At 42.0% G+C, this 13,189-nt stretch overlaps 1 protein-coding gene across 1 annotated transcript in view; it reads right to left on the bottom strand.

Moving 5' to 3' along the window:
* LOC109866683 (uncharacterized protein C14orf132-like) overlaps positions 1-12,850 on the bottom strand; it is a 34,482-nt gene extending 21,632 nt beyond the window's left edge. The window contains exon 1 of the mRNA XM_020455469.2: positions 12,550-12,850. Coding sequence (XP_020311058.1) covers positions 12,550-12,576 — 27 coding nt within the window. The 5' untranslated portion in view covers positions 12,577-12,850. The remainder of the gene's footprint in view (positions 1-12,549) is intronic.
* Positions 12,851-13,189: the final 339 nt, after the last annotated feature.

Raw genomic sequence — 13,189 nt, 5'->3', positions numbered from 1 at the left:
AGGTTTCATTATGTACCTTACTGAGAAAACGTCTCCCAAGGAGTCTGGTATGATACTACAACTTATGGATTGTACAATGCTTGTGTTTGGGAAAAAATAAACAATGTCATACAGAGTTTTCCTGTATGCACCGTAGACAGCCTGTAGGCCAGATAAAAGTCACAGAGGCAACCTATTTGCTTGGTTGTAATAAAGATGTTTCAGACGTTTTACACCACAGCCCCCAAGTTCAATTACAGCTACCACAGTCAAGAAATGTCCATAGAGAATACATACAGGAGTGCACGAGGAGTGAACTTGGCCACCGTGATAAGGAACCGGGCCTCTGGGTTGAATGGCGCAGGAGAGGATGGCTGCTGTTTTATTGGCTCTTAACCAACCGTGCTATTTTGTTTGTTTTTCACATTGTTTGTAACTTATTTTCTACATAATGTTGCTGCTACCGTCTCTTATGACCAAAAATAGCTTTTGGACATCAGAACAGCGATTACTCACCTCGAATTCAACAAATATTTTTTATTTAATGAGACGGACTAAAAGGATATACAACAAACACCCGAGCAGGCCTTCATCCCCGTCATTCGCAGGAGAAAGAAACTGAGATTTCACACAAGGAGATCGGGGTGCCTTGTGAGGATCAGGCAACGAGTGGCTAATCTTCCTTTGCCATCCGCACTGTTAGCCAACGTTCAATTGCTGAAAAATAAATGGGACAAACTAAAAGCACGTATATCCTACCAACGGGACATTAAAAACTGTAATATCTCATGGTTCACCGAGATAAAGCCGGGAGCACCAGTGACTCGGTCTATGAAAAAGTGGTCAGATGAAGCAGATGCTAAACTACAGGACTGTTTTGCTATCACAGACTGGAATATGTTCTGGGATTCTTCAGATGGCATTGAGGAGTACAACGCATCTGTCACTGGCTTCATCAATAAGTGTATCGATGACATCGTCCCCACAGTGACTGTACGTACATACCCCAACAGAAAACCATGGAGTACAGGCAACATTTGCACTGAGATAAATGGTAGAGCTGCCACTTTCAAGGAGTGGGACACTAACCCAGAAGCTTATAAAAAATCCCGCTATGCCCTCCAACGAACCATCAAACAGGCAAAGCATCAATACAGGACTAAGTTCGAATTGTACTACACCGGCTCCAACGCTCGTCGGATGTGGCAGGGCTTGCAAACTATTACAGACTACAAAGGGAAGCACAGCTGAGAGCTGCCCAGTGACACGAGCCTACCAGACGAGCTAAATAACTTCTATACTCGCTTTGAGGCAAGTAACACTGAAACATGCATTAGAACGTCAGCTGTTCCGGACGACTGTGTGATCACGCTCTCCGCAGCCGATGTGAGTAAGACCTTTAAACAGGTCAACATTCACAAGGCCGCAGGGCCAGATGGATTACCAGGATGTGTACTGTGAGCATGCACTGACCAACTGGCAAGTGTCTTCACTGACATTTTAAACTTCTCCCTGTCTGAGTCTGTAATACCAACATGTTTCAAGCAGACCACCGTAGTCTCTGTGCCCAAGAACACTAAGGTAACCTGCCTAAATGACTACCAGGACCTCTATACCAGGAGGTGTTAGAGGAAGGCCATAAAAATGGTCAAAGTCTCAAAGACTAGTCATAGACTGTTCTCTCTGCTACCGCACAACATGCGGTACTGGAGCGCCAAGTCTAGGTCCAAGATGCTTCTAAACAGCTTCTACCCCAAAGCCATAAGACTCCTGAACATTTAATCAAATGGCTACCCAGACTATTTGCATTGCCCCCAACTTACCAGGTAAGTTGACTGAGAACACGTTCTCATTTGCAGCAATGACCTGGGGAATAGTTACAGGGGAGAGGAGGGGATTAATGAGCCAATTGTAAACTGGGGATTATTAGGTGACCATGATGGTTTGAGGGCCAGATTGGGTATTTAGCCAGGACACCGGGGTTAACACCCCTACTCTTACGATAAGTGCCATGGGATCTTTAATGTCCTCAAAGAGTCAGGACACCCGTTTAACATCCCATCCGAAAGACGACACCCTACACAGGGCAATGTCATTGGGATATCTTTTTTTTAGACCAGAGGAAAGAGTGCCTCCTACTGGCCCCCCAACACCACTTCCAGCAGCATCTGGTCTCCCATCCAGGAATGTGCATATTACCCCTATTACCTCGACACCGGTGCCCCCGCACATTGCCTCTGTACCGGTACCCCCTGTATATTGCCACGCTCATTGTTATTTTACTGCTGCTCTTTAAATATTTGTTACTTTTAATTCTTACTTTTTTTTGTATTTTCTTACAACTGCATTGTTGGTTAAGGCAGTGTAAGTAAGCATTTCACTGTAAGGTCTACACATGTGCATGTGCCAAATTAAAATGTGATTTGATTTGATTACAGAACCATGTATTTATAGAGTTGGGACACTGAGGTTTCTGCATTATGATGCATTTACATGACACTACAACATTATATGGCAGCCATGTTAGTGCCCCATTAACATTACATACAGTAGATACAGTAAAGGGGTCAATGGAACACTGACATTCCATTGACCAGATTGGCGCACATTCAACAAATCTGATCTAACAAAGTGGATATTCGTCAAATCCATCACGATTGATGTATTGAAACAGGCCCACAATGTGCTTACTTCAGTCCAATTTGGATATGTTCTATGTACAGTGCCTTGCGAAAGTATTCGGCCCCCTTGAACTTTGCGACCTTTTGCCACATTTCAGGCTTCAAACATAAAGATATAAAACTGTATTTTTTTTGTGAAGAATCAACAACAAGTGAGACACAATCATGAAGTGGAACAACATTTATTAGATATTTCAAACTTTTTTAACAAATCAAAAACTGAAAAATTGGGCGTGCAAAATTATTCAGCCCCCTTAAGTTAATACTTTGTAGCGCCACCTTTTGCTGCGATTACAGCTGTAAGTCGCTTGGGGTATGTCTCTATCAGTTTTGCACATCGAGAGACTGACATTTTTTCCCATTCCTCCTTGCAAAACAGCTCGAGCTCAGTGAGGTTGGATGGAGAGCATTTGTGAACAGCAGTTTTCAGTTCTTTCCACAGATTCTCGATTGGATTCAGGTCTGGACTTTGACTTGGCCATTCTAACACCTGGATATGTTTATTTTTGAACCATTCCATTGTAGATTTTGCTTTATGTTTTGGATCATTGTCTTGTTGGAAGACAAATCTCCGTCCCAGTCTCAGGTCTTTTGCAGACTCCATCAGGTTTTCTTCCAGAATGGTCCTGTATTTGGCTCCATCCATCTTCCCATCAATTTTAACCATCTTCCCTGTCCCTGCTGAAGAAAAGCAGGCCCAAACCACGATGCTGCCACCACCATGTTTGACGGTGGGGATGGTGTGTTCAGGGTGATGAGCTGTGTTGCTTTTACGCCAAACATAACGTTTTGCATTGTTGCCAAAAAGTTCAATTTTGGTTTCATCTGACCAGAGCACCTTCTTCCACATGTTTGGTGTGTCTCCCAGGTGGCTTGGGCAAACTTTAAACAACACTTTTTATGGATATTTTTAAGAAATGGCTTTCTTCTTGCCACTCTTCCATAAAGGCCAGATTTGTGCAATATACGACTGATTGTTGTCCTATGGACAGAGTCTCCCACCTCAGCTGTAGATCTCTGCAGTTCATCCAGAGTGATCATGGGCCTCTTGGCTGCATCTCTGATCAGTCTTCTCCTTGTATGAGCTGAAAGTTTAGAGGGACGGCCAGGTCTTGGTAGATTTGCAGTGGTCTGATACTCCTTCCATTTCAATATTATCGCTTGCACAGTGCTCCTTGGGATGTTTAAAGCTTGGGAAATCTTTTTGTATCCAAATCCGGCTTTAAACTTCTTCACAACAGTATCTCGGACCTGCCTGGTGTGTTCCTTGTTCTTCATGATGCTCTCTGCGCTTTTAACGGACCTCTGAGACTATCACAGTGCAGGTGCATTTATACGGAGACTTGATTACACACAGGTGGATTGTATTTATCATCATTAGTCATTTAGGTCAACATTGGATCATTCAGAGATCCTCACTGAACTTCTGGAGAGAGTTTGCTGCACTGAAAGTAAAGGGGCTGAATAATTTTGCACACCCAATTTTTCAGTTTTTGATTTGTTAAAAAAGTTTGAAATATCCAATAAATGTCGTTCCACTTCATGATTGTGTCCCACTTGTTGTTGATTCTTCACAAAAATATAAAGTTTTATATCTTTATGTTTGAAGCCTGAAATGTGGCAAAAGGTCGCAAAGTTCAAGGGGGCCAAATACTTTCGCAAGGCACTGTATGTTTTCGCTGCATAACATGTTTAAGTTGTCCCTTTTAGGTTTAGAAGAAGTGACTGCTAAGTGCTAAATCCTGTTCATATAAACTGGTCAGCATAGCTAGCATACAGAAGTCGTTGATGGTAGTCAAAGTAATTTTTAACAGTAATGCAGTTGATTGGTAAAGATGACATGAATATGTGTTGGGGTTCACATCCATACAAGCATTATACTCTGATTTTTACCTCAACATAGTGTGAAATACACATGTACATAATAAACTAAATGTAGATCAATTTTGCTGTCCATTGGTTTTATAAACATTCTCATCTTGCGTATGTCTATAGTGAATTATCTTAACTATGATGGGATAATGTTGTACATTAAACTCTACAATATTCTTCTGGTCCTCGTTGGGGTGTACTAAATGGCAATTATTAATGATACTAAACAAACAATGATAATGTCTTGGAAACATTTGCAAATTGAGATCTGAGCAAAGGAAAATATCCCCTGTCTGAAATATCAACCGAAAAACGATTTATCTATCTAAACATAGCCTAATTGCTCATTATGAAAGTTGTAACTTTAGGTCTATTGGATAGGCTACAGTTGACAAGCCACATTGATTCGCCCATGTAAGATAAAACAATGTTTTTCTCCTAAAGCGATAACCTGTTTTGTATTTGTAAAGTAGGCTAGCTTCCCCCACAGCCCATTTCCCTGGCAATTCCATTGTTTTGGTGGAGTTCTGTTGTTTTGGTGGAGTTCTGTTGACCTCTAATTACTGCATCTATGGGGAATATAATGTCTAGAATGAGAATTATGATGCGTTTACATGACACTTCCAAATCCTATGGCAGCCATGTTAGCACCCCATTAACATTACATGGGGAATATTTGAATAATGCTATACTCCGAGTCGATATTCACCTAATAATAAGGAATTCCACTTGAACATGCCCACAAATTGGGGAAAACAAACATTCTTTCCCATAGACCCCAAGCGTAAAAGAGCCAACTTTGTGGTTGATGTTTAGGTGCTGTGTAGCGCAATGTAAATGTAACCAGGTCAAAAAGCCCAACCTACAGTTCACAATGCTCCCACATAGGGAATAGAGCCTGCTATAGAAGAGCCCTGTGGCTTCAGGCTATTCAGAATGGGAGAGTGGGAAATGTAGGCAACACGTAGCTATAGGTCTATAAGGGGAAACACTTCATCTAGGTAAGACATTTAACTTGTTTAGTATAGTCCATGTGCAACTCCACTCACTACTATCTGTATAGTCAATTTGTTTGTGTTGTTGGTCTTGTCGGTCATTAGCTAGCTCACTCACTCACGTGGTTGCTAGGACCGTCATGAAAAGGGGCAATACAATACAAATCTACATCTGCTCCACAGTGCAGAGGGCTACAGATGTAGGATCTTAATTTGCTCTCTCTTTTGTTGCCGAGAATTTTCCTACACTACAGGAGATGCAAACGTGTAGTGTATTTGAGTATTTAAAAGGTTGTTAATGTTTGTAATTTCCACTTTGAAATTTCAGACTTGATTTGCCCTAACGAAAAATGTATCAACCCCAACAACAATGTCCATTAATTATAATCCACATAATAATTCACATTTCCTTTTGCTGTTACGATTATTTTCCTTCTGTAGCAAACTGGCTCAAATGAAGATCCTACATCTGTATAGGGGTGATCCTTATTGTACACTCCTACCGTTGGCCCCATTTTATTATACTGTTCAGGATGAGTCACTGGGCTGATAGATGCCCTCCAGTAAGTCTGACTTGAAATCCATGACCAGTTTACAGGCCAGGAGCAGGACTACTGTATGGGTTTGTCCCTCCCCCACCCTTTACTGATGATGAGTTACACAGGATGTGGAAGCACTGACCCCAGGTCAGTTGCGTCAAAGCGTGGAGTCTACTGTAATGTGACATAACCAGGGTAGAAAGGGGACCTCGGGCTCCTGCAAGACACCAGCTCAGATATAGCCTTCAACATGCAAAATCTTTGTAGGGGCAGTAAGTAGCTATGGCACTGTACAGTTGTTTGTATGAGATTGTGTATTCAGTCAACTATTTGAGAACATAGACCATATCATTACCATGGAGAGTAAGATCTACGGTCACCTAGGGAGAACACAATATAATGGTTCAGTACTTACAAAAACTGAAGAATATCAGTTGTCTTTAAACAAAGATGAACTTCTCTTCTACTCCATTAGGCCTGAATGTAAATAACACCTTAAAATGTCTCTGTATCTCTAAATACAGAATCATGATTTTTTCCCATTCAATAAAAACATCAGACATGAACATAATGAAAAATAAAATTCACTTAGAAAAATGGTCTGATAACAGAACTATTGCCTGATGCTCTGCCATGCAAGTCAGGTATAGGTATGGGAGGCAGGTAGCCTAGTGGTTAAGAGTGTTGGGCTAGTCACCGAAAGCTTGCTGGTTTGAATCCCCAAGTCAGCAAGGTGAAAAAATCTGCCATTCTACCTTTGAGCGAGGCAGTTAACTCCCAACAACATCTGCTCCCCTGATGTTGATTAAGGCAGCCCCACACACAATCCATTATATTCAGAAGAAATATTTAAGTTGAATGCATTCAGTTGCGCAAATGACTAGGTTTTCCCTTTTTGTCTGTAAGGTTCATAGACAAGCTTGTTTGTTCACAACGTATCTCTGTTAATAGAGAGAAGAAGAAAAGTCTGGAGCAGGGATGAGTAAACAAGACAATGTCTTTTATGACCACAATCTCATTTGTTCACTTGACAATGGCTCGACTAGGGGTCAAAACATCTTTAAAGACATTTGAAATTCATTACGTTTGGAAACAGGGTGCTCTGCTTAGGCTGCTTCCTTGTGCAGGCAGCTCAGAGAGAAAGGCACCCTCTGGCTACAGTTATTGACTCACTACCTCTGTGGCCTCCCCATCAATGCCCTGCCATTTTCATTTGCACTCCAATTTCCTTTATCTACAGGGTAAACAACCTATGAGTATCATGGGTGTACATCATCATTTATTCTCACACATCGTGAGACATAATCACCCTCTCCACAGAATGTGCTTATCTCTTCTTTTTTGCCACAGCTCTAGTCACCCTGATTCAGATATCTTCTGCTTGATCCGATTTCATGCACTGTGTCAGAGGTCTCCTGAGAAGAGGTAATCCAAGAAACATCTCACAACTGCTTAATCTTCTCTGTGTTTCTGTTCCACACACACAAACACACACACTGTTGCCAGCCCACAATGTTCCAACCTCGTCTGAAAGTTCCTTCATTCAGAGAAGGCCAGCTAGCTCAAGCATGACAAATTACTACGGGAGAGCTGGTAGCCAGAAGCCATCGTTATCTCCCTGCTAATTACAGTACATGCACTCTGACACACCCTGGGCTAAGCCGAGGAAAATCAGCTCTCGTGAAATAATTAAGCCTATTTGCCGCCTGTTGGTAAGTCCCGAAAACAAGACCTTGGTTGGGGAGATGATCAGAAGGATGGTGTCAAGGTCTTAGAGCACTTCGATCTGGTGGCAGTCGAGCGAGTCAAGAAGTGACAGCGCACTTCCTGATCCTACTGTTCCCACATCCATATAGCGTGTATAGCTGCAGCAGATCCAGCACTTACAGTATGTCTATGACCATCACTGGCTAGCTATGTTGAGCTGGCTGACTGGCTTTGTTGAGCTTGCTGACTGGCTTTGTTGAGCTGGCTGACTGGCTTTGTTGAGCTGGCTGACTGGCTATGTTGAGCTGGCTGACAGGCTGACTGGCTATGTTAAGTTGGCTGATTGGATATGTTGGGCTGGCTGACTGGCTATGTTGAGCTGGCTGACTGGCTATGTTGAGCTGGCTGACTGGCTATGTTGGGCTGGCTGACTGGCTATGTTGGGCTGGCTGACTGGCTATGTTAAGTTGGCTGATTGGATATGTTGAGCTAGCTGACTGGCTATGCTGAGCTGGCAGACTGACTGACTATGTTGAGCTGGCTGACTGGCTGACTGGCTATGTTGAGATGACTGACTGGCTGACTGAATATGTTGGGCTGGCTGACTGGGCGACTGGCAATGTTGGACTGGCTGACTGGCTATGTTGGGCTGACTGACTGACTGGCTGACTGGCTATGTTGGGTGGGCTGGCTGGCTGACTGACTGGCTGGCTGACTGGCTATGTTTCGCTGGCTGACTGATTGGTCAGCTACATACCTACAGCCATCTTAACTATCAGTTCCATTCAGACAGAGGGTTTAGGTTCAGGACCAGTTGTAGCCTACCCACCCTCTACAAACCTATGGAAGACACTCACAAGCATCTCACTTACTGACAGTTTATGTGCGCTGTTTGTTAATGTAGCAACAAACAGCATGAATTAAACCAAGCATGTATAGAATAGCATGAGAGCATGAATTAGAAAATACAGATGTGGTGGATTGATGCTGAGATCAGTATATGTGACAAATTACATACACAGCATGAGTCTTGAAGAAGCAGCAGAAATGTTACTTTTTAGTTTAGGGTAGAAACATGACATTGTCAAAAGCAGTGGCCGAGTAGAAAGGAGAAATTCAATTAAAGTTGGAAAAGGTGTCAGTATCACTGGCAAGAGATAAACGGAAAAGCCTAGGGAGCAATAAGGGGAAATCTTGATTGCAATCATGGTCATTATGAGAAAAAAAACTTGCAAACTTCAAGCATCCTTCATCATCTGTCAAAAGGAATATAGCCCACGATAAATTTGCATCAAGGGCACAAAATGACGGGTACGAATAAAGGGAAAGTTATTTGGCTCATTACAAGTTGGCTCCTCTTTCAGATCAAAGCTAGCAGAGCAAGAGAAATGTGTCATCAGAACATCTTATCCATTTCAGCCTCTAGGGCCTCTCTAAATTGTGTTTTTTGAGCAAAAATGATCATTATCTAACTCAAGGAAATAAGTGGGCCGGTGTGTTTGAAATGCCAGCGCCGATTTCTGGTCCCAGTCCACCCCTGACCAACAGTGTAATACAGTTAGATGCAAAACAGATGATTGTTCTCTCTCGCTCTCTAGTTTCCGATGAACATATATGTCATAAGGAGATGGAAGAAAGAAATTGAATAATAACAATGGAATAATAACAATGGAATAATATAAATGGAATAATAACAATGGAATAATTACAATGGAATAATAGCAATGGAATAATAACAATGGAATGAGAATGGAAGTAATGAAACAAGAGTGAGTGGGAAGTTAGAAACTGAGGCTCTGAGTGCCTAATCGCAAGCTCTTGGAAAACCTCTTCTGACACATTGCTCCAACACAGGCCTGCTACGACAGAACTTGGTAACTAGGCAGGCTCTCCAGCATCTCCAGCATGAATATTAAAGTGACTACCTCCTGCCTGTCAGCTAGTGCATCGAGGGTGAGATGACACTGGGCAGAGCAGGGAGCATGGTAGAGAGGCCAGGCAGAGAGACATGGCGCCTCTGACAGAGACTAATGGAGTGCTCGCTCAAGGTGGCAGGCAGAGCTGTGTCAACCCCTCTGTCTGACCGATAGCGTCCTCCCATCGGCCATCACTTCACCGCTTTGAAAACTTTTATCTCTATATCAGAAAGCCTGTAAATACAAGGGACTTCAGCTGATACCGCTCTACATGGCTCAGTTGGTAGAGCATGGCGCTTGCAAATGCCAGGATTATGGGTTTGATTCCCGCTGGAGCCACCCATATTGAAATGTGTAGACGTTTGACTGTAAATGACTTGAGATAAAAGCCTCTGCTAATTGACATATTTTATTATTATTATATTAGTCACACACCCATGGCTAACACCCAAGCGACAGTCAAAGATCTTGGATAGGACTAGCAAGTGGCAAAGGAATTACAAGGAGGATGTGGTTTTGTATCAAACACTAAGACTGAGGTCATCTCTCTCTAAGACCAGCTCAGAGGCTACACCAAACTGATGTACCTCACAAGCTGAAGGCTGAGGTCATCTCTCTCTTAAGACCAGCTCAGAGGCTACACCAAACTGATGTACCTCACAAGCTGAAGGCTGAGGTCATCTCTCTCTAAGACCAGCTCAGAGGCTACACCAAACTGATGTACCTCACAAGCTGAAGGCTGAGGTCATCTCTCTCTAAGACCAGCTCAGAGGCTACACCAAACTGATGTACCTCACAAGCTGAAGGCACATCCTGATCTTATAGACCACAACTGGGTGATAGAGCATCATGTGTTCTATACACACCATCATGTGGTCTGAACACTATCATACCTCTGCTCTTGTAGGATACAGGTACGTAGGATGAAGATAAGTAGGATCCAGGTAAGTAGGATATGGTAAGTAGAATACATGTATGTAGGATGGGGGCTAAGTAGAATTTAGGTAAGTAGGAAACAGGTAAAATTGTCTTCTCTCCCCTTGCCCACCCTAATGACAGCCATGTTTTCTAAAAGACATAGCTTGCCACCTTCATTTATATGCATGACCAGCCCTGAGGGCATCACACTCATAATCAGATAAATTAAAGTGGGCTAGCAATAAAAATCAAGGTGAGTCATAAACATTTGTCCAACATTTGTCCATGGACAAGTTGAATTTATTAGAGTCTTTATGTGGAGTTACATGTTCAAGGTAGTGGTGGTCCCGTATGGCTCAGTTGGTAAAGCATGGTGCTTGCAACACCAGTGTTGTGGGTTTGATTCCCACAGAGGACCAGCACAAAAATATGTGCACTCTCTACTGTAAGTTTCAATGGATGAGTATCTGCTAAATTACTCAAATGTAATATTGCATTGTGAATCACATATTGGTACTATGACACGGTAGTCTGCCATTATGCTATCTTAATGGATATTGATCAACTCCAAGTCCTTTGTAATTGCATAATATAGATCTCATCTGGGCTGATTCAATTTGATTACTTGAATTATCCTGTTGATTACAAAGTTGTCTGATAACATTTCAGTCAGATATAACAACTGCATTGAAAATCAGGATGAGTAAAATAATGGAACATGGTTGAAAACATCCATGCATAGATTGTTTTAGATTCTATTATTAGCCTACATATTTCATCACATTACATTTAATTAATTTAAATGATCTTTGAACTTATCTAAACTGAACAAAAATATAAATGCAACATGTGAAGTTGCATGAGTTGAAAAAAAAAATCCTAAACATTTTCCATAAGAACAAAAAGCTTATTTCTCTCAAATTTTGTGCACACATTTTTTTTCTACCCATGTTAGTGAGCATTTCTCCTTTGCCAAAATAATCTGTCTACCTGACAGGAGTGGCATATCAAGAAGCTGATTAAGCAGCATGATCATTACACAGGTGCACCTTGTGCTACAGTAGGGATGTAAAAGTACACTTTAAAATGTGCCGTTGTGTCACAGAACACAATGCAACAGATTTCTCAAGATTTGCGATTGGCATGCTGACTGCAGGATTGTCCACCAGAGCTGATGCCAGAGAACTGAATGTTCATTTCTCTACCATATGCTGCCTCCAACATCGTTTTAGAGAATTTGGCAGTACTTCCAACCGGCCTCACAACCACAGACCTCGCCACCCCATGACCTCAACATCTGTCTTTTTCACCTGTGGGATCGTCTGACAGGGTGCTGGGGTGTATTTCTGTCTGTATTAAAGCCCTTTTGTGGGGAAAAACGAATTCTGATTGGCTGGGCCGGGCTTCCCAGTGGGTGCAACCCTGCCTAGTCATGTGAAATTCATAGGTCAGGGCCGAACTTATTGCTTTTAAATGACTAATTTCATGATATGAACTCTAACTCGGTAAAATCATTGAAATTGGTGCATGTTGCGTCCATATCTTTGTTCACTATAATATTTAAGATTGTGACATTTCCTATCGGCTACTGACCAAACATACCGTTTTGAATAAATCAACAAGTTGGTTAACCTAATAAAATATGATATTGATCTCAAGGTTTAGGGTGGGAACCGCGAACATGTATTTCAGCTTGTTGATTACAAAATCAAGTTCTCCGAGAGAGAAACTTCGTGCGTATCCCTACTCCTTGTTGGCAGGCTATAATTGACTACATAAACAGACAGACGCCATACAGAATAAATGTTTTTTCCCTTACTACCTTATGCACATTTGTAGGCTTTTCAAAATATGCATTCAAATAATTATTCTCCGACAATTGCATGGAAACCCCACATAACTTCTATTGATTAATAATAACAAAAATGTATCTAGGACTTACCTGCGCAGCCATAAATGAGAGATCCATTGTGATACGCGTGTGAGGACACCTCTGTCTATCTTGAAACAGTGTCGTGTCGCCCTTGTATTCCCCAGAAGGACATTAGAACGTTCTTCACGTCAACATTGCATTTTCAGACCCAGCCAACGTTTATAGCGTATGAAAGTAAGTGCAGCCGGCTAGGCGACTATGGAATTTGAACAGACGATAGCATTTACAGAGAGAGGGAAAGAGCGCAACAGCCGAGAGAGAAAGAGAGAGAGAGAACCTTTATTATCAAGAGAACCACAAGATCCTGATGTCGCACCTTTCGCCCTCTTTTTGAATAGCTTACAGTGACATGAACCCTAACTGCTATTCACGCCGTGTTTTCCTAGTGATGACGGAGTCTAACTGGTTTGTTTCGCCTACTCGTCGCACATTCATCAGTTAATTTTGAGATACAACAAGATAAAACACGATTTAACTCAAAGCTCATTGGGAGTTTGGAAGAAGGAAATGCAATGTCTAAAAGTGATTACATAGTCAATTCAAAGTTTACGATAGCTTTGAGAGCGAAGATCATAAAATGTTTTGCCTAAACACAGGTAATGAACTGTCTAGTGTAGTGTAGTAACCAAGATTTTATGTGTATGCAAAT

The sequence above is a fragment of the Oncorhynchus kisutch genome, linkage group LG21 (assembly GCF_002021735.2).
Source record: "Oncorhynchus kisutch isolate 150728-3 linkage group LG21, Okis_V2, whole genome shotgun sequence".
Classification (NCBI taxonomy): Eukaryota; Metazoa; Chordata; class Actinopteri; order Salmoniformes; family Salmonidae; genus Oncorhynchus; species Oncorhynchus kisutch.
Note: the sequence above shows the minus strand (reverse complement) of the source record. Positions and strands in the feature narration are given on the sequence as shown.